Source organism: Amblyomma americanum, chromosome 7, assembly GCF_052857255.1.
Source record: "Amblyomma americanum isolate KBUSLIRL-KWMA chromosome 7, ASM5285725v1, whole genome shotgun sequence".
In the NCBI taxonomy this organism is placed as follows: domain Eukaryota; kingdom Metazoa; phylum Arthropoda; class Arachnida; order Ixodida; family Ixodidae; genus Amblyomma; species Amblyomma americanum.
The window spans coordinates 12,506,441-12,533,891 of record NC_135503.1 but is presented as its reverse complement, the minus strand read 5'-3'; the positions used below and the strand labels follow the sequence as shown (position 1 = coordinate 12,533,891).

Genomic DNA, 27,451 nt, shown 5'->3' with positions numbered 1-27,451 from the left:
GGATTACGTCCTGGAATGATGGCGTGCCTGGCTATTCGGCTAAAAAAGCGCTCTTAATTTGATATGAACTGCCAAAGAGTTACAGACGCGAAAGAACACTCGACCGATAAATAGAATAGACAACAAATAAATGAATACTTTGCTGTGTTCTTCATGCAGCAATGTAAAATTTACTTTGTAACCGAGGAGCTCTGACCACGATGGATAATTTGATTGAGACTCCTCTTCAGAGAAAAACATCTCCAAACGCGTGCCTAGCAGCCGATAAAGCCTTGGCCTTACGCAAACATTTTATGTCGCACGTAAAGCCGGTTAATGAATTACATGTTTATACGTTAATTGGAAAATGCCGCCTGAAGCATTTGGCTGTGGAGATGAAACAGGTGCGTGGGATTGATCTGAGCCTAGGTTGATTTGGTCGTTGCAGGCCTTGTCGTGTCTAGGTTATGCGGGCCGCTAGTGGCGTCCACGCTCAATGAGCTCGTGTCCGATGCGAATAATATTGCACGCATGAAATGAACGTCTCGCTAACGGTGTCTCTCCCTAATCTCGTTTCGGTTCGTGATTGGCCGGACTGCCTCGTTAGCTCGTGAGATTCGCTGCACGCCAAAGACGCAGCGCTGTGATGTAAAATACTCTTGTGGTTATATGGTTCCCTTTAGTGCATGATTACTAATCCTCTCAGGCACAGCAAACAGGTACAGTGCGACCATACATGTTAAGTTCGTCGCGAGCGATTGCGTTGGTGAAAGCTGTGGAGCAGTTGAACGGCTGCTGATTTCAGACGCTTAGTTCTTCGTTTCGATGCCGAGCCTCCTTTGCAATTGGTTGCTTGTTTTCCCGATTGCATTTCATGGATTCGAAGACGCAGCTGAGGCGGCGGAGGGTCGCAGAGCAGATAATTTTTTTTTTTTGTATGGTGGTCACAGATCCCTCAGAAGGGGCCTAACAGAAGTTCAGTAGGGAAAGCCTTTGTTTGGCTGTTGTCATAAAGCAGCAGCCGATTATGATGATGATGATGATGAGTTTTTTTTTCTTATGAGATATGTTCTTCGTATTTCGCCTTACTACAAATAAATTTGCCCTTACCACTACTTACTCGATTTTCGTGGGATGTGGTACCTTTTAGGTGAATTTCTGCGGTGCTTGGCATGCAAAGGCACGCTAAAGTCGAGAGTGTTGAGGATTTCCTGGTACGACTGGTAAAACACGCGTCACAGGTCTGCGCACTTACCGCAGCAGCAAACTAAACGGAGAATTGGGAGCGACTGACCGCCCAATACAACACCAAGAAAACAACACAATAACAAAAAAGAAGAAACTGCAAAAGTATGTTCTGTGCTAGCGCATGTACTCAGCGGATAGCTTTTTGTCGTTCTGACGCACTTTTTCGAGGACAAAAAAAATAAGGACAGACCTCACTCGGGGCACGACGTCTCTACGCATAGAAATCCGGCGAGTCCGGAGCGCGATATCGGGTTTCACGCTAGGAACTCCCGAGACCCTGCTGCCTAGTAAATAGCGGCCGACCACCTTCTTTCCCTCTCCCCCTCGCGCTTCCTTTCCTCTTCAACTATCCGAGGGAATGGAATCCGCGTCATTTGCAGTGATTTGCCTAACGTGCCTGGAGGGAAAGATGCTCTTCCTGGTCCTTTCCTTCTGTCCTCCTCTTTCTTAAGAATCCCCTTCTCTTCCCTCATTCTTTTCCGGGCAGGATTTTCCCTCGTTGAGTGGCCCGAACTTTCTGCCCGTCTCGCCGTATTTGCATTCCTCTTGTGTGTATGCTTGCATCAGCTTAAAGCCCGCTGTCCTGCATTAAACATATATTTTTCTCCCTCCCTCGCTCTATCCAGATTTCATCAAGAAAAATGACGGCGAGCATATTCGGGGAACCGGTGAGTTGCTTCCTTCATTTATTCTTCCTCCCCCCGGCATTTCTCTCTTTCTATTTCTTCTTTCTTTTCGGCCGCGCGTTTTCCTTAATTTTTTTTGTTCGTTTCTGCAAAGGCTATTCTTGTAAACTGTGCGCATATGAAGCACGTGTAGGTAAAAGCGCCGTTTATATGTCGGAAGCCGGCCTCAGGGCAAGCTTAGTGTACCTCTTCTAGGTCGTCGGCGGCGCCGGACCCGGCCACCAGGTCGGCGCTCCGGGGGCGTTTTACGAGTTTTCTTCATCCCTCGACCGCCGTGCTGTGCTTACTTTATCTTTTTTCTTCTCTTGTTCTCGGAATTTTTACGTTAGCACGGACTGTCTTTGAGCCGTAAAACTCGCTGTGGAGGCGGGCCTTTAATGCTCCCTGGTTTTATATTCCTGGCCACCGCACAGAGATATGATTGTTCCTCAATATTTCAGGTGTTAGGTCTTTCGAATGGAGGTTGGGAAGGTCGTTTTCGAACGCGTTCGGTAATGCACCTTTTTATAAGCAGCGCCACGATGTCATTCTCTAATAACTATACTGTTTTCACGTTACCTTTGGTTCAGGAAAATGAAACTTGTGTCTATATTGCCACTTTTCTTCCTGTAAACATTAATATCGATGTTCCACTCTGCGAGAACAAAAAAAAAGGCGACGCACTAACCTACCTGTGTTTACTCTGTGGGGATTATTTTCAAAACTTGCTATAATTTGATGCAAGGTGAGCAAAAGCAGACGTTTCGAAGCGATAACGTTCCTTTTTGCTACAAACGTACAAACGCATTACAACGTAGAACGTCGTGCTGGAAAACATTTTCCAAGGAAAAAGATGTACCGTAGCAAAGAAGCATAAAATTTAGTGCAGTCATATTTGAAAAACTCCGTTTATTATCCCAGCACAGCCAAAAGAACAGACCCGAGCAGTCAAACTCCGTCATTTACAAAAGCGTACACTAATCTACCCCGTAAGAGAGTCTCACCGATTGTATCCGCAATTTAAACTCTGGCACAAAACTACGTAGCGGCGCTTCTCGGCGCCTATACAACCTGCCTCAGGAAAATGATTCGCCTAACTGTAAAGAAGGCAGTGTGGATTAGAGAGAAAACGCCGATTGAAGAAAATGCGTTAGACTAAATTAAATAGTCAAAATATGTATCGTCAGGATATGTAATATTCAGGAATGACCGCCAGTGATCTGTTGACAGTGTGCCAGGAAGGATACATAGCTGAAGGAAAAACTTATTCGAGGGCCGCAGACCAGGGTGACGAGAATGGCAAAGCTGCTGGAATAGCGTGAACGCAGCAATGACAGGACAGGGCAGGAGCAATGACAGGAATAGTTGGGGCACACTGGAAAAAGCGATTGTCCAGTAGGGAGCGCTACTAGGCTGACGGTGATGGTTCCTAAGTGAGCAAAGCCTTGTGAGCGTTCAGCCCAAACACGGTTTCACTGACACACAGTGTGCAGGACTTGCACTCATGATATCCCCGACTTCATTTTCTCAGGCTTCATACTTGATGGAGCGTACAGTAGAGTAATGAGGCGCATAAGCATCGATGAAGTATCCCACCAGGATTGCTTGTTAAGCTGCGAGAGCTCGCTGCGCACCTCAACGCCCTGTGTGTATAGTGAACGCCGTCAACCGGCGCAAGAATCGCGGGGCCCAAACACGCCAACGCATGTCTTGGCCGCGGAAATGAGAGCCAATGTTAGTTTCTTTACCAAACAGTAAGGTGCTTTCGCGTATCAGTTATTGAGTGTTTCCCCATTTGAGTGCACAGCTCTGAATGGAGTGTGACTCAGTCAGCGATCCGCGTCTTAGCTACTGTCTCTGGCAAGTGCCTATTTCCTGCGTGCACGAAGAATTTGATTAGACTGCCGACCTTTATCGCGCCACAAAAGCAAAGCTCCTCGAACATTTCTTAATGCAGATCAATCTTCGCTGAATTATTCTCCAAATTCGCGTTATTTCGCGGCAGGAAAAGGAAAAAAAAACTTTAGTTCGAAGAAGTGTTTCCCTAGTTCCTTCCAATCGCTTCTTAGCCATTGGCCAGCGCCGTCTTTTATAACAGAGACGTCGACCTATGCTGCTTGCTTACGTCATAGTCATCAGCTGACGCCACAAGCAACAGCTGCCTTTGAGGAAAGAGCAAATGCAATGGGTCTTTAAAGAATCTATGGGGGCATTTAATTACATTAGCTGTGGAGAATGCGATAGCCTTTCAATCGAAGCAGGGGGAGAGGGGGGGTGAGGGAAGGTGGGCAGTTGGCACATCACGTGGCCTGACGACGTCATATTTGTCTCGACCAATCATCGAAGACCATAAAGATGGTTTGTTTTTTTTTCGTGACGAGGTTTGTTCTAATGCTATCGCATCAAAATACAGCTGCGGAGCGCCGTTGGCGACTGTCACTTTATTGATACGCTGCTCTGGCACCTACCTTCCCGGTCCGGCCCTGTCGACGGGGCAGAGTGCGATCAGAAGATCCTCAGCCGAAAGGAGTCCAACGGCACGGTGTACTCGCCTAACTGGCCGCTCCCGTACCAGGCCAACATCGTGTGCCGCTACTACATCTACGGCATGGAGGACGCCCAGCACCTGGAGAGGGTGCGGCTAGACTTCGACAAGTTCCACATGGACGACCACCGCGCAGACGACGCCCACGAGTGCACCGACGCCTACCTCAAGCTCTACATGCAGGTGCGTCTCTTTCGAGGTCGCGTTGACAGTGAGTGTGCCGAGAAAACCCAATGTAGCGCGATTTCCGCACGCCCATTGCGTATCGAAGCGGAGGAAAGTCCGCATGAAACCACCTGATCTATCAGAAAACGAGTTTTGTTCTAGAGAAAAATAAGTACAATTGAAGTTTAAGCTGGAACTAGTGTGTACTTCATCAAGCACATGTGTGACCAAAGTTAGCATCGTAGCGAGAGCATCCAATCTGGAAGTTATGGCGTCGCGTGGTAGCAGAAGTGCGTCTATCAGACAGCTCCTCGTAGTCGTAATTTTTCCACGTTTAATGAGGCACCTGCAGTCTAAAATAACTCTTCTCGTCTACCTCCACTCGCATCCTTGGTCGAATAGATTGTCGGTTAAAACCTTGAATAACGACGGTAATTATGAGTTTGCATACAAAAGCATGCAAAGTAGTATACAAAATGATAGCAGCCGCCACAGCTCAATTTTAAAAAGCCCGTCATACTTGAAGTCGAGGCAGTAGCTCACCATCGGGGAAGTGTTTTCTTTTTTCTTTAAACTAAAATGAAATAAAGGTTTTGTTCGCTTTAATCAACAGTGAAGTTAGTACTCCTTCCCCAGTACATCTCTTTTATTTTAGACCTCTCCCCCTCCATAAAAAAAGAAGAAAAAAAGAAGACATCGTTCATACCGACTCTGTGAAGAGAATTTCAGAGGGCCAGATCAAGGCACGCGCCTGAGCATTACGTCGCGTATAATCTCCGAATGCCATTCCGTCTACAGCAGCCTATTTCTCGTTTCGCCCGCCCTCGTCTGTCTCTCGTATGATGGCATAAATGTCCTTCTCTTTTTCATAACCCGCTTTCTCTTTTCCTCGTCACAAAGTCGAGATCCTGTCTGCATGCTCCGGCTGCAGCCGGGCTAGACGTCTCGGTACGCAGAAAATGCAAGTCTGCGTTCTAGACCCACCGAGGTTAGGCTTTCTTTTTTTATTTCCTTTTCCTCATCCCTTGCTCTCAGTTGAGACCCGCAGATCCGCGTCTCTCCCAGAATCTCTAAGCGACTTTTTTTTTTTTGTCTAGTCGTCGTCCCACTTTATCCTATAATATCTCGAAATTACCCGTCTCGTCCATTTTATTATTATTTTGCCGAAAGTTCCGAAAGCTGCAGCATGTTGTGCCCTTCGTTTAGGCAACCAGATTATTTACCCTCTTTTCTCCTTGCCCCTTACTACTTACTTTTTCTGCCCTTGAGCGGCGCAGCCAGACTGCTGCCTACTCTGTTCAGACCAACCAACTGCCTCTGAAGCTTTCTGTGTATCAGTTTCGTTTTTAAATGTTCAAGCATTATCCTGGCTTACCTTCTTCCTCTTATTCGGCTGTAATCACGTCTGCTTGGGTTTATTTCCTTTTAATCCCTCGGTGGTGGCACCGTCCTTGTTTTCCTTTATTTTCTTTATTTTTACTCTCTCATGAATTTTCAATCTCTACCTTTTCGTTTCCGAATTTGCAGCTTAAAAACGGGAGTCTAACTCATCGTAATCTTCTCTTGTTGTCTAAGAAGTCCCCAGCTACCAATCCACCCTTTTTTCCGGTAATATTTATCGCTTCCTGCGTATCGGCGGCCCACACCCATCCCGCCATCTTTGATCAGTGATTATCGGAGTTTTTTTATTATTTTTCAGAGTCGCTTCGTCGTTTCTAGTGTACTTGGAGGGCGTTCTTGACCAATGTGGTTAAATGATGCGCGAAGACATTTGCCGCGGCTCCTTTCAAGTCAGCTACCACGGCGCAGAGAGAGTAGAGCGCCGGACAGTGGCGAAAAAACGAACCACATTGCAGACAGATGCCATCTCCATTGTGTCTGCCTGTGGCAGATGCACTGGCGGTCATATATGTTGTGTTGATCGTCTGCCCGAACGCAAAGGCGTGAAACTGTGCAGTACAGTCGCAGCAACCAAAGACAACAAAGTAAACGCTGGAAGACCGACCTTATTTCGAAGATATGGGCGTGCTGAACAGAATGCAGGCTAGGCGCTGGGACACCGATAACATCATTCTTTTTTTTCACTTTGTTGCGCTAAGTTTCACTCACTTAACTAGTCTGTGCAAAACAACTCAGACCTGGAGCGCGCTCTGGCTGTTTGCAGGTTGACCGCATATCACCCGGACTGAGACAGTTACCCAATTTTTCTGCTTTCACAACCAAAACCTAACCTAACTTGACCTAACCACAGAATCATGCACTCGGGCGAAAAAACGCCAAAACTTCTTTCGCAATGGTCCGGAACGTGCCAGTGGTCGTTGGTCGACGCTGAAATGGCGTGCACGCACAAACGACGTATGCAAAGGAAAAATCGTGGCTACTGAGCGGCAAGAAGTTGTGGAAGATGAGGAGGAGGAAAAATTCATTGGCCTAAAAGAGAACGTGCATGGTAGGAGTAGACTCCGAAGTCTGGAAGTTCAGTCGCCGTAGCCACCGCGCAGGACCGGTCAGTCAGCTGCAACTGGTCTGGCAGTTGTGGTAACAGTCAATTATGGTACCCACTGAAGGCATAAAACTCGAATATAAAACGACGCACTTTTCAGACGTCGAGAGATTTTCGCTGTATCTCTTCCTGCCACAGAAACGTTTGCTTCTGTTATCTTTCAGAACCTGTAATAATAATAATGATTTATTTCCATCACCATACAGTGTTGGAAGGGATGGGAATAAAAGCGCAAGTCTGTTGAAAGCCTGTTTAGTGCGAACAAGATTTCCCTTGAGTGTGATTTCCTACTTACTTATTTTCATATCACGCTTTCACGGCGCAGCCAATGAAGCAGTGTGCGTTCGATCAGCACCTCTCCATTTTTGATTAAACATCACATACCGGTCTGTCGTGTTCCACTGGGGATCATTATATCCGCGAGGTCAGTAGGTAAGTGAATGACAGTGGCATATTGTTGGCTACCAACCCCGGCGCACGTAGGCCGCCATGATTGTGCTATGGCATGCATAGGTCCAACAGCGTTGCCCTCTTCCAGGCAGCCATCTTGGATTTCGTCACGCCACCTATGGGCCATGAACATCGCGAATAAAAATTCCCCGCGGCTACGATGCAGGGCCAGGAGGAGCGGCAGGCCGTGGACGAGTTCGACCACGTGTTCTGCGGCAATCAGGCGCCGCCGGCGCTCATCTCGGAGGGTCCTCGGCTGGTCATGGTCTTCTCCAGCGGTCAGACCAAGGGCACGGGCTTTCGGGCGCGGTACTCGTTCGAGACCGACTACAAGGTGACCCCTCCATTCGCCTTCTGCAGCGATAGCTGCATTAGCGACTCTCTTCAGGTTGCAAGAAATTGGTGCAGTATGTCATAACAGAAAACTATAGCTTAAAAGGGTGTACAACTGAGCCCGTTGGTTCATAATTCATGGTGGTTGCAGCTTTGTCCACGTCTGTTTGCCCGTTCTTCTCTGTGTTCTCGCTTGACCTTTCTGCTGCAACCACCGGGAAGAAAACTAGCCCCTCCACCACACCCCCTTTCCCTATAGTTAGGGCTAAAAAAAGGCTCTGCTGGCGGACCTCAGCCTTAAGATACGTATGTACGGACCAAAGAGTGCAGAATTTCTCGAATATGGGCCCGAGCATTGTTGTGGAAACGGAGGGGGACGAGATGTAGGGTGTGGGGCAGGACACACTCTACTACACACCTCTTAGGTGCGGCAGGTATGATAGAGCCCGGTTGCAGGGTACAGTACTCCACCTCGGGTGAAGGCGAGAACACAGGCTGTTTTTTGCCTCTCTTTTTGCCAGTACTTGCAGAGTAAGCCGGGACACGTAATTAGAAACAAAAATAACCGTAATCTAAACTAAACTGAAGTGCCTCTGAGAGTAATGTAAAATTATGCGACTTGATTCTTGCAGCTCGCACAAAGGCAGCGTTTCGGTGGAATTCTCAAACCTTGCGCGTCTTCTCGTTAAACCCGTGCCTCTTTTCCGGCGGGGTCAATAGCGCCATATGGGTGCCTTCAATGAGCCATACATATCCGCTCGAGCATGTAGACATGGCTCACAATGGCATTCGGCGTTAGCTGTCTCAATAGGTGACAGAGAAGTCGCTTCATAAGCGCCATTTTAAATGGACGCTAATATGAAGTCTGATTAATACTGTTCCTTGTGGAATGAGCTATGTATGTTTTTTTTATTGTCAACACGCCATAAGGAAGAAATAAACTTGAAAACAGAAGCTAAATGCCTCTCTCCTGAATACTGTTCTCGAACGGCCGAGATCGCGCGGACGTCCGGGGCGACAGCCCACGCTCTACCATAACCAGCTATGTAGGTCTGTTCGCACTTGTTATATAAGAGAAACATCTACGAGCATAGGAGCTACTCATGTTGTGTAGCCATAGATGTGGGGTAGTCAGCTCAACCAGTGACCGGTGCCTTTAGCTGTGGCAACGTGACCGGGTCGAGCTGAACAGAGGATATTTATGAGAAAAAAAATCACAGGGACACCTGATTCTATTATGCGTTGGCAGTGCTATTGCATTAGCAACTGTTGATGCCTTTAAAGGAAGTGACGTCACTTCCTTCCAGCTAATTGGAATCCTCCTGTCTGGTGACGTCGCTTCCATGCAGCCAAGGGGCGAATTTTATGACCGAATTAGCACCCGGAATCTGCCCATAAATACTTGCGGGAATGTTTTGCTGGATCAGGGGGAAAGACTCGCTCTGTGCCGACTGCGCAGGTCCCCGGCACGCCATCGCCCAACAACACGTGCCACTTCTGGTATCTCAGCGAGTCTCAAGCGACGGGAGACTTCAACTCGCCGCGCTATCCGGCCAACTACCCGTCCAGCACCCGCTGCGAGTACATCTTCCTCGGGGGCCTGGGCGAGCAGGTCAAGATCGTCTTCAACTACTTCAAGACCAAGGCTGAGCTCGCCTACCACGGATACAAGTGAGTGAGACGGTCACGCTTGTCCTCTTCCTCCCTTTAGGGTGCTGGGAGCATTGTTATCACTCGAAAAACATTTCCACGGAGCAGGCTCATGCCACTGAGCTCAGACAAATGTAAAGTCATGGCATTGTCCTGCCTTCACGCGCCGGCTCACGCTACTACCTACCACCTCAACTCTGTATGTGTTACCTACAAGACATCATGCAAATATCTGCTCCCAATCCTCGCACAACGTGGGCTACATGCGGCGTAATCTAAGCTACTCATCCCCGGAGATTAAAATCTAATTTTCATCAGACGAAAGCTTGAATATGCGTTAGCTGTTGGAATCCATCGCAAGCACACCTGGTCGCTAAAGTCGAAGCCATCGAAGCCGTGCCGCTCGATTTATCACCTCAACCTACTCAAAACAATTCAATGCCATTTCACTGAAAAGAAAGCTTCAACTGCCATCTCTCGCATCGCGCCGCCTCATATCTCGTTTGTGCCCCAATCATGTATTACCATCCGTGGTCCGTGCACTAACTACTCATAACGCCTGTAAAAAGATCTTCCCATTTAAGTCACAGCCAGTCTTTAACTCGCATATGAATAGCCCATTCTTCCCTCACGCAATGGTCTTATGAAATTCCCTATCTGAAAGCATAGCCAGATGTACAGATAGTACAAAATTAGGAGGTAAATTAAAGAAAAAAATTAGATCAAACTCCACCTCTTGCCTTCTTTTTGTTTTTATGTTTTTATAATTGGTTATTTTTTATTTTTTGTATTTTTCTTGTTTTGCTCTTGCTTGTTTGGATTGTATTTTGCTGTTGTCTTTTTGCAGCATGTTGAAAAAATGTTAAAAATGTTACTGTGCCTCCGCTTGTGCAATGTTTTTCGAGCCCTTAAAGAGAGAAAAAAATTAATGATCGCCGCCGAATTGTCATCACTCGTAGCGTCAGAGATTATGCTTAAAAATGCTTAAACAAGAAGGCGGAAAGAATTCAGCGCATTTCAGCACGTTTTATATGCTCCAAGTATCGCCGTACTGACTCGGTTACAGAGATGATGCAGCAGTGTGAACTGGAAACGCTGGAAATTAGAAGGATAAAACATCGACTCAAACTTTTTTTCCAGATAATGCAAGGAGCATTAAAAATAAATAAAGAACATTATGTGAAAGCGCCTCTAAAACGTGGTTCCCGAAAAAACCACAGCAGGGTACTACAACCTATTAACGCACGTACGGATGTATACCGGTATTCCTTTTTTCCTGATGTTATCGAATTATGGAACAAACTGCCAAGTGATGTTGTGGAGAGTGCGAACGTGCAACAATTTGAGCTAGGTGTCGATACGTTTTTGAGAAATGGAGTACAAAGTTTGAATTCTGATTCGTGATTGCTTATTGAAGTGCTTATGTGACAATCCCTTATGTGACAACGTGACAATCCCTTTATTGTACTTGGACAACTGAGAGAAAATAACAGCTGCCGTAACACTAGATACAAAGAAACTTGGATCACTCCAACACCAAGAACTTACTCTATGAACCAGTCCTTAAGTTACAACCTTCCCCTCTTGCTAAACAAACTAATCCATGACAATTTTGATATTACCAGAAATTCAAAACACAATATCCGTGACTACTGCCGAGACAATTTCAATCTGTGAAAGAAGCAGACATGATATATTTTAGTATATTTTAGTGATGTAAAACATTTGCTTTGAGTACATGTGTGTATTGCGACTTTTGTTTTGCATGTGTGTTCGCGCTTCGCGTAAATGTGGATTTGCATCGGATACCCATGACATTACTAATTGATGTAAATGATGTGACCCTCGCCTTCCTTCTGTACTGCCACTGTCTCAAGGAGTCGGGACCTCCAGTCAAGCTGTTACCACAGCTTTTAGTCCCGGCTCCTCCTTTGTAAGAAAGGAAAATAAACTTGAACTTGAACTTGAACTTGATGTATTTGTTTTTGTCCCCTCCCTGTAACGACCCTCATGAAGGGTTAACAGTATGACCAAATAAATAAATATAGCAAGTCAAAGTGTGTGTTTACAGCATCTTCTCTAATAGGAAAAAAAAAGGCAGTGTTTTTGATCAGTTGTCTTCTTACATCTGACATCCTTCAATTTATTTATTTATATTTATATTTATTTATTTATTTATTTATTTATTTATTTATACAAATACCTGACAGGTTCCACACTTGGAACATTGTGTGAGGGGAGGGGTTACAATATTTAGCAGACAAAAGATGGTACAAAGTGGAAAGAACAAAAAATAAACAATATTAAATACATTGGACTGCAAACAATGATTACACCGTACATGAAAAAAAAAACCGTAATATACTGACACAGAGGAAAAACAGCAAACAAATAGTGGCACTGCATGGATTTGACAACACATACGAAAACAATTTATGTACAATATCATGGATGCATGAAGGTGGTCAATTCGTTTTTGAAGATTAATGGGTCACGTATGGTAGCAATGCAATCCGGAAGGCCATTCCAACACTTGATAGCACGTGGCAAAGCAGAAGAATTAAACGCGAGTGTTCGGCCAAATAGACGTTGGAAGCTAAGATTATTATGTAGGCGACGTGAAGTGCGCATTGGACGTGTAAGGGGCAGTGTGGACGCGTGACGACTGTATATTAGTTTCTGTAGTAAGCAAAGAAGTGCGATATCCCTACGTGTCTGTAAACTTATTAGCGATAAAGATAACTTGATGCTTGTTACGCTGGAATGACGGTTGTAGTCGTGAGAAATAAAACGCGCTGCACGGTTCTGAATTGCTTCGAGTGAATGAATTAAATAAGCCTGATGTGGTGACCAGATGGCTGATGCATATTCGAGTTGGGGACGGACAAATGTTAAGTATGCTAGCTTGCGGGTAGAAACAGGTGCGCTATGAAGATTTCTTATCAGGTAGCCAAGCGTGCGCGATGCTTTAGCAGTTATGCATTGAATATGCTCCGCCCAAGAAAGATTTGAAGTCAGATAAACGCCAAGGTATTTATAGGAAGACGTGCGGGATAGTGTGACACTGTTAAGAGAATAAGTGAATAGCGAGTTTGAATGCTTCCGGCTAACTGTCATGATTTTACATTTGTCAGTATTAAGTGTCATTTGCCATGATGTGCACCAGTTAGTTACACATTCAAGGTCCTGCTGAAGAATTGCATGGTCAGTGGTTGAGCGGATTTGGCGATAAATTATGCAGTCATCGGCGAACAGTCGGACCGATGATGTAAGATGCGATGGCAGGTCATTTATGAAAATTGAAAATAATAAGGGACCGAGAACACTTCCCTGAGGGACGCCAGAAGTGACGTCACTAAGGGGTGATGAAAAGTTGTTTGTTACCGTGAACTGCTTACGAAAAGATATGAAGTTCCGGATCCAGGAGACAGTTAGCGAGTCTAAATTAAGCGACGATATTTTAGCTATAAGGCAACAATGGGCAACACGGTCAAACGCTCTGGAAAAGTCAATGAATATGCAGTCAGTCTGGTAGTTTTCATCCATGTTCTTGAATAAATCACTGGTAAGTTCAATTAGTTGTGTATCACAGGAAAACCCTTTTCTGAATCCGTGCTGGCGTGGGAAAAAGAAATCATTGTTCTCAAGATGGCGCGCGACGTTAGATGCAACGATGTGTTCAAGTAACTTACATGGAATACTCGTTAGTGATATAGGGCGGTAGTTACTAACTGTGTTTTTGTCGCCAGATTTGTAAACAGGGATTATTTTGCCAATCTTCCAGTCATAAGGAATTTCGCCGGTTGCTAAAGATTGCCTGAAAATATGACACAGAATGATACTAGAGGGATGTATGGTGTGTTTGAGAATTTTTGTATTTATTCCGTCTACCCCTGAGGAAGTTGATACCTTAAGACTGTTAATTAGAGACGCTACGCCTTCTGCTGTTATATCTATTGTAGTCATGAATGGGTAATTGAGTTCTTGGGGTTGAGGTAGGTTGGAATAGTCTTCGGTAGTGAATACTGATGTGAAATAGTCATTAAACGTGACTGGACAGTTCTCTTGGGGTATTGGACATTTGTTTTCATCAAGCAATGAAATGGTGTCCGACGTGCGTGACGGGGAAATTGTTTTCCAAAATTTTGCGGGGTTATTTTTTATGAGCGATTGAAGGTCCTGTGATAAAAATTTATGTTTGGCCTTCCGGATGGCATGGCAGTATGATGCTTCACACAGTCTGTGCTCAGCATGCGCAGAATCAGTGCGCATTCGTTTCGCGGCTCTGAAAAGACGTTTTTTCTTGTTTTTCAATGCTCGTAAGGAATTGTTATACCAAGGTTTAGATATGTTGACCCGTAATGTTATTCTCGGTATGTGTTTACGCACCAGTTTCGCTATTTTTTCTTTGAACAAAGTCCAGTTTTCGTTAACAGACCGGGATGAAAAATCACGCACAAGAATTTCGGAGAAATGCTCGAGACAACGATTAATAGCGTCAAAGTCAGCCTTCCTGTAATTTAGAATCTGTTTTGGTTGGGTGCGGCGTGAGTAATAAGGGGCAATAATCGATAACTGAAGAAGCTGATGATCACTGAACCCGTCATTATAAGATATATCACTAACCCTCTCGGGAGCAGATGATAAAATAAGGTCTAAAATATTAGCATCGCGTGTTGGAGCATTGACTAGTTGAACAAAAGAAAAGTCGAGTGTTAGCTGCATGAACTCATTAGAGGCAGAATGAATGTGAACATAGGTTCAGCCAATCAATGTCTGGGTAATTAAAATCCCATATGATGGTAATTGGCCTAGCTTCACTTCAATAAATGTCCTAAATTCGCTTTACTTTAATTCCTAAGGACCAGTGGAAGCATTGCACTGGTAGGGACGGGAGAATCGCGCAGTCATCAAATGAATCGATGCAGTAGGAAGTTAAGCGATCAACAAGAAATTTCTGTTACCTATCCGGTTTTATTTTACAAATGAAGGAACGAAATGGTAGCATATAATCAAAAAAATTATTTCTATAAAAACGAAGTCTAGGATACTTGTTGTTATTATAAGTTGCGCTTGAAGAATGGGTGAATCAGCTCGGGAGAATATTTAAAATTGTCGTATCCCAGACAACACAAATACATCCTCAGGACATCCTAAGGATTAATGTTTGAAGACATTGTTTTGTCCTGAGGGTGTCCTCTACTGATCTTCATTAAGTCCTCACATAGTCCTGCTGTCTGGCCTCAGTATGTCCTCAAAATTCCTCTCAAGGACCTTCTTAGTATGTTTTCTGGACTTCAGAGGATGATTTAGCCCAGAGAATGTCGGTCATTAGATTGCTTAATTACGGCAGGGAGTGTGCACAGAGGCTGTGAAACAGCTTTCTTTTTGCTTATTTTTCTTGGAGTCTAGCAAACAAATTATGCAAAAAATTCGCCATTCTCAAGACTGGTTCGTTGTGCCTCATTTCTTGGCACATACAGTTTGTTCTGCAAGCAATATTTTCATACAGCGACGACTACAACTATTGCAGGAGTTGACCTCTGCCACCTCAGTGCAAAAGCTTCTTCGACTAATAGCCCTAAAATCTAAACAGTCCCACCCCATCAGAAGCATGCAATGCATAAGAACAGGTTTAAAAGCCAAAATATCTTTAAATATCTCCTCAAGGCATATAGTTTAAATCACAATGATTTCCTTCATTATATCGCTATTGCACACAAGTATGCTTTAATAACCCTGCAGCTTTTAATTAATGAAAAGCGAGTGCGATGGGTAAAGCTTGTTTCAGCTCAGTTCAATGCCACAGTATTGTCCCGCGATAGGACGTTTGTAGGACATTTGAGAAATTTTCATCCTCGAGTTGTCCAGCGATGTACAAACTGAGGAGATCTTCATGAAGACCTTTGGTCGTAACGCACTAAAAAAGTACTCAGAATGTCCTGATAGGAATCAGGACGTGCTGACCATTTGAGGACGTCCTCAATACGCTTGGTGTTGTCTGGGATGCTGTGTAACTAGTCCCCTCAAGCGTCGTACTCCCAATTTCCACCATGCAGCGAGGCGTGCGTCGAAGACTGGCTGGAAATCTACGAGGTGTCGACCAAGGGTGAGTCGAGCAAGATCGGCCGCTACTGCGCCAAGACGGCACCAGGACCCATCGTGTCCGACGCGGGTGTGAACATGATGAAGGTCATCCTGCACACCGACCACACGGGGGTCGCCAGCGGGTTCAGCGCCACCTACTACTTCCTCAAGGATGTCAACAAGTTCGGAGGTGCGCCCGCAATTTGTCGTATTTGGTAGTAGGCCCACACGACATGCATTCTACCCGTGCACTTTTTGCTTAGAGTGTCCGGCCCGACTTTGAAGGGGCTGCCAATAAAGGTGCGATATTCTTGGGATGTAAAAAGACGCCGCTTCAAGAAATACCCTCCGGCAAGATTTCTTTTAATGCGTTTTGTAGAAGCTGACTTATCTGTAGTCAAAATTTTAATTTAGCGTCTCCGCGCCTTTAGCTCCCCTCTCCACACTTTTTGCACGATCAAAGGTCGGCGCTCCTCCACCGTTCCCACCACGGGAATCCCCCCCCCCCCCCGGAAAGGGGGGGAGGGGGAGCTTTCTGACCCGCTGGAACGACGCTGCTGTCTGGCCGCGGCCATGATAGCTGCTTGACGCCTGAAAGAATCTAACCAATAACCATCTCTGGACAGAATTACGCAGCATGGTGTTACTGATGAGGCCGCGAGCATGAAAAAGTCGCCGAAAAGGACTCGCCGACTTTCGAGCGCGATTGTGGGTCCTCTGCTGTGTGTAAAAGTGTATTATATGACTCAGATGTTCATGACAACACAATGGAGTGATTTAGCAAGTTGATGTAGTCTCCTCCGAAGGTGTTCCAAAGAACCTCCAAATAGCGCATCACAATGCGTAGCTAGCGATCATACGATACCCAAAGTGAAATGCGTGTTATTTAGTTTTTTTGCGTTTCCTCTGCTTCTAAACTTCAATATTGCGGCCGAGGCTTTTTTATGAGCCAATCTTCGGGAGATGGACGAATTTATTCTCTTGTCAGTTGGGAGCTGACGACGAAACTGGCTCCGCTAACACTAGCCCTGTAACTGTAACCGTGATACGTTGATTAGCCCTACTGCGGACTTGTTTCCACTAGCCGCCTTGAAATCTGAATAAGCTATTTATCAAAACTTTTGTGTTAATACGTTTACCTACATCCAAGGCCCACTATACAGCAAGCGAGCATAATGTGAGGGTAACAGCAGCAATAAACTCTGGCTTACTACTACTCAAATACGTTCTCGACAATATAACAACATAGTATGGACACATTCGCATACAAGAGATAACCACAGTAGGTCTGCAACCTTAAAAGCTTTAGTAAGACAAGAGGCTTCAGTGATTATTTAGCATGGCTACTAAAGTATTAAACTTTTCCACTGATATTTGCTCCCCAGACTGTGGGGGTAACATCACTGGCGAGGAGAACGGGCTCATCACCAGCCCTGGCTACCCGAACCCGTACAAGAATGACCGGCAGATGTGCAACTGGTACGTCACGGTGCGGCCGGGACACAAGGTCTTCCTTCACTTCACGCTCTTCCTCATCGAGGGACACCCTGGAGGTGAGTGGCGTCGCCATCAACTCGGGGAATAGAGTTCCTGTATATTTTCCCGTATCAGAAGTATATGCTTAAGTATACGTACATTCCTTACGTAGTACATAGAGCGTATGTCAGTTTATATGTATCTAGATTTCGAAGTCGCCGTATATTTCCTCTATGTACTCCCGATTTTCTTCTGTACGCTCGCGTACTTGTGGAAGCCCTACGGCAGCACACAAGAGATCTAAGGATGTGTCCTCATTATCCTTGTCGACGATGCTGCTTAATAACCAAATGGGACTAGGCCTTTGATAATGAACTGAACAAAAGGAGCTTGATTCATGGTCTTTTAGGTATATGCAGAATTTAGTCAAGGTTGCTGTAATTTGCCCCTGTAGCCCAAGCTGGGACCTGAGAAGTTAACACGAAACGTACTCATCGATCTTTAACGCATAATCGAAAATGTTCGTTTACGGAGCTCAACTGTGGTGTTTCGACGCCTTCTGCTTTGATTGCAACTGTCTTTGAAGGCTCTTCCTAGAGAGAGAACGCAGCACTGACGAACACCGCCAACTGGGACAGAAAAACCTTGAACATGTCACGTTCCTACAATTTGCTCATCAGCTTGCTCGTCATGTCTCTACCCTTGCACAGAAACAGGAGTTCCCATCAGATCCAACGTTTCTCTTTCATAGCAAGTTGACTCTTCGAGCTAAGAATTGCTCACATTTCAACCTTATTATTACAACAACGGCCGCTTGCATTGCAGAGCGAGGATGCCCCAGCGCTGTGGTGCGCGTCTGGAAGAACCTATCGGATGCTCCACTAGAACTGTGCGGCGAGGGCCTTAGCAATGACACACGGGAGGTGATCTCCACATCAAACGTGCTCAAATTATCGTAAGTGCGCCCATACTAGGTTGTCCATTACTTTCATTATGTTTGTTGGCCACGTTAGTGACATTCAGGACCCTAACTTGTCAACAGACATTTCGACAAGAAATTTCGGATGCCCATAAGTGTAACCTCGAATATATCTTAAGAAGACAGAAACAGTTGGTGCGATAAACACTTGTATTTTATTTTCAGTATGGATCGCAGAAGCTTGTCCAGCGACTTAGCCAATTTCGCCCAGCTAAGCCATGTCTGTTTAATTTTGCCAGTAGACAATATTCAGAGATATATTGCTTTCAGCCTAATTCGCCATGTTAACACGAAAGCACGCAGTGTGCTGTTGCTCAAATTAGATCGTAAAAAGTAACTTAACTATTGTGACCAAGAAGAGGGCACATTGTTCGGCAGTTGTCTCTAAGAAGTAGCACAGGCGAAATGTTTACAAGGACATCAGACCAGCATTAAAAGAACGAAATGTTAAACTAAAACTGAGCGCTTCAGAAAGGTCACATTGTTACACGCTAAAATTTGACTGCGGTTTATAAGTGATATCTGTTCGATTATTATGGCAGTCATTTTTTAGGTACGTCCCCAGACAGAAGCAACTGATATCGTAGACATTGTTAGGACTGACTTGTTTCAAATGTCATTTCTTTCAGATTTATGACTGCACAAAAGGCCGTTGGAAACGGCGGGTTTAGGGCTGTCTGGACAGAAATAAGAGAAGGTGACTATCTGTTTTGTACATTTTCTGGTATCTGTAATCACGACTGCAAATTCGGTTATTTTCTTCAACACTAACAGTCGCGACTACGTTACCGTGCACTGTGCCTATTACTACGTGCCTCAGTTCGAGCCAAGGATGTGCAAACATCTTGCAATTCCAGTCGTTATAAATAAACATTCGCACGGTGTAGCAGCGGCAAGGGAGTCGTTTTTAAAAGTTGCTTAAACATTCTTACCGAACCACAATGCGAGTTCAAAATTAAAAACAAGCACGATAAAAACCATCCCACATCAGGCAACACAGATCTCCAAGTTATTACTAGCAAAACTTCATCAATTAGGTGCGGCGGAGTCCTTGCAACCTGCAAGTCGCTTAACCTAATACAACATTCATCATTTATTTTCAGATCCCGGCTGCGACGAGATAAGGTGTGCTGTTACTGGCTACTGCATATCTTCACGTCTCAGGTGCAATGAGTTACCCAACTGCGGAAGTAGCGACAACACTGATGAGGACGATTGTGAGCCAATTTATTGTTTTTGATCTTTCCTTTCTGTGCTAGAAATTTCATTAGGTAGATGCTCAGGGATCAATATTGAAGCACACTGAACAGTCGAGGGCTGTCAGTATCATTAGTGCAATTTTCTTTATCTTTTTATTATGTTCCTAAGTGACATTCAATAATTCCTTCCGTGGCTCTCAAATGTACTGTTTTTCTACTGAAACAACTAAAGGAGGCGTGATTAAAAAATAGCAGCAAAATAGCGTTCTCACTTCTGTCGTCCTTTCTTTTTCAAAAGTACAAAATTGCGCAAAATAGAGCAAAAAATTCATAAAGAACAAAAGTATTTCATACTTGAATGCATTGTCAGCAAACTTAGTAGCCAAGATGAGTGAACACTTGCGAACGCATCCTGTAAAGCGTGCAGCTTTACACGCCGACCCTCTATGAGGAAAAGCAAACTTTACAAATGATCTAGTGAGTGAGTGGGTAGGTGGGTGAGTCATGCTTCTAGGAGAAATAAGGTTGGGTTGAGTTGGGTTGGATTGAGTGAGTGAGTGAGTGAGTGAGTGAGTGAGTGAGTGAGTGAGTGAGTGAGTGAGTGAGTGAGTGAGTGAGTGAGTGAGTGAGTGAGTGAGTGAGTGAGTGAGAGTGAGTGAGAGTGAGTGAGTGAGTGAGTGAGTGAGAGTGAGTGAGTGAGTGAGTGAGTGAGTGAGTGAGTGAGTGAGTGAGTGAGTGAGTGAGTGAGTGAGTGATGCTCACCTTGAGGAACGGCCGCAGCTGCTCACTGTGGACACGCGTCTCTCCATAGGCGTGCGCAGCCCCGAGCTCAACCTGTACCTGGTGGGCGGCGTGTCCTCCGGCTGCGTGGCCTTCACGCTGCTCACGCTGTGCCTGGTGTGCCGCAGCCGGCGGAGACGGCGGCGCCGCCGCAGGCGCCCGCCTTTCGGAGACCGGCCGCCGCTGCGCCCACCGCCGCCCAGCGAGGTGCCCGCCATGCACTTCGTCTCCATGGACACCGTGTGACTAGAGACCACCGTCTAAGAGCGTCCTCGAAGGCCCAAGGAACGGTTCCCCAATACCTCCCCTCCCCATCAAGCCACGCAGGGGTGGGATAACAGGTCCCTTGTGAAAGGGGGAAAAGAGAAAAAAACTATGCGGAATCCAATGCGCTGCAAGAGCTTTGCTACAAATACTGCCCTGCGACTATACCTTTTGGCCCATCTACGGATGGGCAGGAAAATAGTATTGCATAGTCGGTTTACTCTCTACTGGGCGTAAGCGAAGTCCCCAGAGTCACTGCGTAGAAAACTGTGTTTTCTCTTCATCTGCACCGTTATCTCAGAGTTCCAGCGCACGTTACGCCTGAGAACGGAGGATGACCACGATCACAGCAGTGGACAATTTTTCGGCGCAATCCTGCTTCGCCACACTTGGAGATCACCACCAACTATTTGTCCGTATGATTTCGTCCATGCCTTCCATGTTCTCGTCCGTATGTTTCAGCTCCACGAACGCGTACATGACAGGATGTGGTAGGGCAATGTGTTTTTGCACGACTGAAGCAGCGTATTGGAATCTGTATGGTTTTTCTCCTCTCAGAGAACCAGTCACTCAAGGGATACAAGAGGCACGCTGAGCCGACGCAGTTACGTGCTCGGCATAGTAAAGTATCTCTCAAGCAGCTAGCTTACAAATGATATAATTTCTACACGTGATGTAACCTAGTACATAACGTGCATTTTTGATGCATTGCTGTATTATAACGCTCAAATGCCTCACGTCTTCCACTGGAGCTGCTGTCCTTTTAGCTTTATTTAGAATCACAAGACGACCAACGTGGCATCCTATAGAATGTCTGTGACATCGTAATGGTTCTAGCAGTAGCAAACATTCAGCGATCTGGTCCTCTAGAGGCGACGTGAATAAGGTTAGTTTGTAAATCAAAGAGTTGCTAAATCCTTATTTATACGCAGATGTGGCGGCAGACAGTCGGTGAGCGAGCGCTTTGAGAGATGCACTTTTTTGTTCTACTGCCAGCACTTAAGGGCGTCGGTCCCAGCGTATGCTCTCCCACTCCTGATCTGACTAAGGTGAATCACGTGATACTTGGACAATGAGCCATGTGCGCGGAAGTTCCACGCAACCACTCGCTTCCGCTGCGGCGACACAGGCTGTCTTCTTCCCATTGCCACAGTTCAGTGCCAAATAGAGCATCGGCTGCGCAGCGCTTTCTGACACGACGTAATCTCACGTAGAGGGCGCCCTGCAATGAAAACGCTCGGCGCAGCTCTCGCAGTAGCACCGAGGGCAAGCATGCGAACCGGCGCTGACGTAAGCAGCACGTCACCATCGGAAGTTAACCGAACTCTACCACGGCGGTCCGACGCGCGTTAGGAAGTAGCGGGCACAGGTGAAAGCTGACGAGACCGAGCTCTACAACCCAAGCAGCGCCCCTCCTTGTTGTGTTCAGTTTTGCTCCCTCTCTTCAAAGCTGTAGCTCAAAGACCAGTCTGGAGTCAACCAACGAACCAGCTCGTCCAAGCTTCCAAAGCATGGAGATGGAAGCCGTGACTGTGAAAACAGCGTCTGTCACTCGTCGCTGCACACTTCACGTTGCGAACTACAGCTTTGAAGAGAAGCCTCTCTGCGTGTCTGAGATGCAGCAGTAATATGCAGCGTTAGGCAGCGCGCGCAGCCACCGTGCAAATATGATCTGTGAATTAATTGCGGAGACTCGAGTCCTTTCATGAAAAAAGAAATATCATCTCATTCCTCAAGAAACTGGCGGCGCCGTGCGGCTCTGCTTGGAGAGGCCAGCGCACGCGGGCCGCTGGTAACGAGCGCATGTTTTTGTAACACGCCATTATGCATGCCTAACGACGCGACCCTGGGCACTCGCTTCTCACGGAAGCTACCACCGTTTTCCTGCCATAAAGCTAGCTCATTTTTGGAATCGTGTTCCAGGATCACTCATTACCAGCTACTGCGTGGTTTAGTTGTTTTTGAATTCAAAGGAATGAAACTGGAATGAATCTTGTGAGAGAAGAGCGCTGTAATTCAGCGTCGGTTCTTGCACGCTAGAATCCACGTTGCGAATTTCAGTGCAACTTGAATTCTGGTGAATGCAAGAACGACAATAAACCTAAGCCTAATAAACCATTATAGGGTTGCATGCGTAGAATTTTTAATCCTTCTATCAGAATATTATGTTGCTTCAGCGAGTGCGGCTCAATCCGAGCACATTTCATTGGTCCTTAAATTACGGTCAGGCATGATGATAAATATTGCAGGTGCGGCGAAACGTCGATAATTGCACTAAGGGGGCACTGAATGTTTTATAGTTTTGCTTTAATGTTCACGAGCACTAAGACCGATGGGAAACGATGAAGACGATAATGCAATAATGCACTGCTAACTCAAAGGCACCGTTGATTTTTATTGTTTTTTTTTTGTTTTCCTAGCAAGGTTGTTAGCACTGCTAGAGCAGCAAGATTCCCATCACTCCAAAAAAACAAGTTTTGGTCTTTCAGATTGTGATGCCGTTATAAGTGTTCGATAGTGCCGGTGCTTTCAATGTAGATACGGTGTTGTTTTGAGGAATATATGCATCTCAAATGCCGCAAAGTTCTAGTCAATAAGATATGTTATCTGTTATTCACAAATAGCTACAGGTAACCTGAAACCAATGGTTCCAGAATTTTGATGACGTGTTAGGTGAATTGCGGCTGCTTATCTCGCCCGCCGCAGCGCAAGTCCATTATTCAGAAGCATGGTGCCGCGGCCATCGATACAACGCACCGAGCTCTGCACAGTTGGGTGTACTTGATCTGTACATAAGACAGACATTTTGCTGTCCACCACATGGGAAATTTGCGATTTACTGCGACTCAGTCTCGGCAGCAACGATATTGCTTGTCTTCGCGCTGCTCTCTAGGCTATACAATTGAATCGCACAACCCCCCAGAAAAGGGGAAAATATAACGCCATTGCAAAATGGAGAGACATGTGTGACACTGTTCGCGGTCCAGTCGCTGTTTAGGTTTCAAAACTCTTCAAACAAGTTAGGAGAATTCTTCAAAATGCGGTCTATGTTCGTCGCGACGTTGTTTTGAGCGTCGTTATCATTTTCCCTCTACTATACGTGGTCTGTGTTTCGCTTGTTTTGCCTGCAAGCTTCCTTAGGTGCTGCTCCTAGATATCTGTAGAAGGAGATGCTTTCACAGAGAAGCACTGCTTTCTATCCGTAACACATTGTGAACCGCGCTTAGGCACTGCATTCTTGTACAGTGCGATTTCCTGCCCCCGGCTCAATACGAAAGTTGAAGGGGCAGGAGTTGTTGCCAAAAAAAAAAAGAAACTCAGCAGTCTGAGAGCTCACTCGCTGCCAACACTGGGAAGAAGCCAACAACATACGTTGCCCTGGACTCCTGTGTGCGGACTTTGAGAAAGGCAGGTGAAGAGAGACCTCGATGACGAGTGACCGAGAGGCGAGACGCCGTGCGCGCTGCAGTTTGAAAAGGGACCGCCCAAGTTGTACCCTTTTAATCTCCCGTCCCGTGTGTACCGGCCCCTGTAAACACTAACGCCGTCAAAATCGTCATCATCATCACCATCGTTGCCGTCATCATCGTGGTCGTCGGAGGGCAGCCGCTGCGAAGAAGACGGCGATGGCGTCGTCACTTAGGACACGACATCGCCACCTAGACCAATCAGCTGGAGAATCATCGTATTCTGTCACGACAAGGCTCAATTTTCGCCTCTTTCGTCCTGTTCAGTTTTAGTGCTTACTGCTAAATTTACTGAATGTAACAAGAAAAAAAATACTGTGGTGGAATCACGTTAATTCGAACTCGTTTAATTCGAACTTAAGGTTTATTCGAACATACGGTTTTGTCCCGTCAGCATCACTAATATTAAGAGGAGCCCGATCAGGCTTTCTCTCAATCAAGCTCCGCAATTTTAGAAACAAAATTTCGGTCTCCTTCGAGTTCGAATTACCGATGTTCGATGGTATATGCATATGGTATCCTGCTGCCAGCATAGCGTTGTGCATCTTGATAACAAGAAGAGCAGTACTGGTAAGGACTCACTGAAGAAGAGACTATTACTCTTCCTAGTATAATGCCCACCAGGCATTATAGAAACATCGGAGAATGTCAACGCATTTTTACAACCTTTGCTTGTTATTAAATTCCCAGCTTTACTGGAATTGACGATAGAAAGAAAGGGCTCATGTTAATTTTTTTCCCCGTGAAAATTTTGTAGTACGACTGCAGTCGTCCAGTCCACAGTGCTCTCTTTACATGAGGAGGAAAGGAGGTTAGTATTAAATCAGGTGAAACAGGAAAACTGGGTGCATTTGAGCACAAGGGCTGAGGGGCTAGTTTACATCGGGCGTGACAGCGAGTACACTAACAGTTGATTTACACCGAATACGTATAACGAATGTCACCCGCTCTGCATTTCCTACACAATTCCTAGAACCTTTAGTGTGTTTTCGCCAAAAAAGGGCAATTTATACATTAACATTTGAATGCGCAGGCAATGAAATGTGGATTAAAAGCTCTGAACTCCGTGCCTTTCGAGATGGTGGGGAGTGACGCGTGTTGGGTCATGACTAATCTTGGTAAGAGAGTCTTTTGGGCCATTTTACAAATATTCTAGCGTTTAGTTTTCACTATATTCTGCATTGTAGATATATTTAAAAAACTCCTTATAAAAAAACAATTTTCTGTCGTCACAGCAGATTTTGTGTAGTGTTTTTTGGCGTGCACTTATAATAACAAGAGCCATTTTTGTAGTAACAACACAATTTTCTGTAGTACTGTGCTGTTCCTTCCTGTGGTGACAGAACTACAGAAAATTATGACAGAACCAAAAAACGCTGTGTGGTATCTTGGGCACGAATTTGTCATGTTTTTCGAGTGGCTTAGAGATTTATTGAGTAAATATTGTCATTGATCAGTTAAAACGAGTAAATTCGACTTATTTTCGAACTTGTAAAAACGATAAAATTGAGCGCACCTGTTTCTCATACAATTTACTCTTAGCAAAATTCAAACTCATCCCATCAAATATAGATGTAGCACTACACCTGTTGTGATTTTAGGTTGCTTTCTCCGAAGGTTCGGTACCCGTGCGTACCCGTTGGATCTCAGGCAGCAGGCACATACTGGCTTTGAGAAATATGCTGTGGAATGGGCTTGGCGTATTACTCTGAAGATATGATATTCTTCTTCGAGTAGAAACGGTGACATTAGCTATTGTATATTCTTTGTCGTACATAGGCTAATACACAGGGCATTGTAGTTGATTAACAATGACCATTAAAAATTTGATGTTTTCATAATGCTCAGAGCTTGCTGGCAGCCACCACTACTTTTTCTCCACAGTTGGTCTTAAGGATTCAGCTTCACACTCCCAACACACTGAATCATTTCTCCGTGTCATATAACAGGATGCCATTTGCTCTGTTGCGGGCGGTTAGGAAGGTGATGGAATGCGGGGTTGTTTGGGTCGTTGTGGCTAACGCTGAAAGAAAACGTCTGACAGCGTTGCCAGTTCTTCGGAAACGTGTTATTCTTGTAGCCCTTTGCTTGAAATCACACATTACACACATGTTTATATACAGTCAAACACGGCAAACCATCTATATGTACATGATCGCGTGCCACACTCTTGGGCGTTGTTGTGTGCGTGTGGTGTGTATGAGTGTGTATGTAGCATGACCTCGTTTACGTATTAATAAAAAAAATGCAGAAAATCTAGCAAAAAACGTCGAGGCGAATTAATGTCGAAAAAAATTGCCCACATCGCATTTGCTTCAGTTTGAGAAATGTTCGCGTTCAGCCTCTCTAAATTAGCCTTTTTATTGTCGAACATGACGGTAACCTTCAGCGACCACCCGTAAGTTTGATGCTGTAAACAGCTCCTCCGACAAAAAATACCAGAAGAGGCATGCGGTGTCGTTCGGTTTGTCGTCGAGACACGTATATACATAATCAGAAGTTGAAAGCATTTCTGTTCGGGGCTTTTCACTGTGACTGAGGTAAAACGACGTTATTCCAGGGAATCCCACAGAACCTCTGCTCGCAAGACAAGCGTATTGTTAAACGCTTTCACAAGTAATAGGTTCCTATCCGGTAGGTGCTTGGGTCAGTAAAAAATAATAAAGTTAACGTCCATGAATTCATATTTTATGCAATTATTGTATCGCGTGCCTCGCAAATTTGTTTGCTATCTTCTCTTTAAGAGGACCAAAACTAAAACTGAGCCAAATGAAAACGACTGCAATAATCCCGACGACTTCGACTGCAAAACAATGTTCACCACGGAGCTGTCTGATCACACCAGTTACGATACTTTCCACGCGGCCCACAGATCCGAATCCGGCACTCTGTTGAGTCCAAAACTGGAGAATTAGGTGACTGGGACACCACCCCGTGGCATTCGAGTAAACTGCTCGGCATTGCTCTGAACTTAAATATAACGTAGAAAGAAAGGGTCAGTGTGCAAGTAGGTGGCGCCACCTTCTGTTTATTATTTACACAAACTACGGCTCCAGGTCATGCCTAAACGCAGGAGAGCAGTGTCCATGCCTACCATCTCGTGGCGTGTTCGAAGACTGCGAATTTTGGGGGACTCAGGGATAGGCTGCGGACTGTTGCGTGAAATTATTTCGCGCTTATTTTGTTCTTATTTTTTACGTTTTGAAGAAGTCATTTCTTAATGCTCTCGAAGTGTTGTCCTCCGTTAACGCGCTTCTCTGAACATTGGCCAACTTCGCGATTGCTCAAAACCGGTTGTGGTTGCTGCTAGGTGCGTCACCCCTGCTTTGCTGTTGTCAAACATCGTTTCTGGCGTCTTGGGTGCTGATAACGACTGATCGATATGCGACGCTTTAGATGCATATTTATTACTGCTGTTTCGTTATTTATGCTATTTAGCAAGAAGTATTTTGATGTATTCGTGCTGTAAGCTAAACAAAAAAATGATACGTTACTCACTTTACGTCCATGCCACAACCGTTGATCGCGAGGCGATCGCCGATTGCAGGTTATTTCCCAAGACCATGGGTGTTACAGCGTGCGTGTATATATCTGCGGAATTTTGGGGATTGCTTGCAGAGCACGAGAGTCCATTCGATCACGCGTCACGTTTTTTTTTTTT

At 45.4% G+C, this 27,451-nt stretch overlaps 1 protein-coding gene across 4 annotated transcripts in view; it reads left to right on the top strand.

Annotated features, from left to right (window-relative positions):
• LOC144098506 (cubilin-like) overlaps positions 1-26,051 on the top strand; it is a 247,792-nt gene extending 221,741 nt beyond the window's left edge. The window contains exons 6-15 of one of the 4 annotated variants that reach the window (XM_077631195.1): positions 1,854-1,895; positions 4,391-4,620; positions 7,722-7,889; positions 9,348-9,559; positions 15,598-15,815; positions 17,011-17,178; positions 17,927-18,056; positions 18,710-18,777; positions 19,184-19,297; positions 20,091-26,051. In XM_077631195.1, coding sequence (XP_077487321.1) covers positions 1,854-1,895; positions 4,391-4,620; positions 7,722-7,889; positions 9,348-9,559; positions 15,598-15,815; positions 17,011-17,178; positions 17,927-18,056; positions 18,710-18,777; positions 19,184-19,297; positions 20,091-20,305 — 1,565 coding nt within the window. In that variant the 3' untranslated portion in view covers positions 20,306-26,051. The remainder of the gene's footprint in view (positions 1-1,853; positions 1,896-4,390; positions 4,621-7,721; positions 7,890-9,347; positions 9,560-15,597; positions 15,816-17,010; positions 17,179-17,926; positions 18,057-18,709; positions 18,778-19,183; positions 19,298-20,090) is intronic. The other 3 variants (XM_077631193.1, XM_077631194.1, XM_077631196.1) reach the window with 3 other exon arrangements.
• The last annotated feature ends 1,400 nt before the right edge of the window (positions 26,052-27,451 follow it).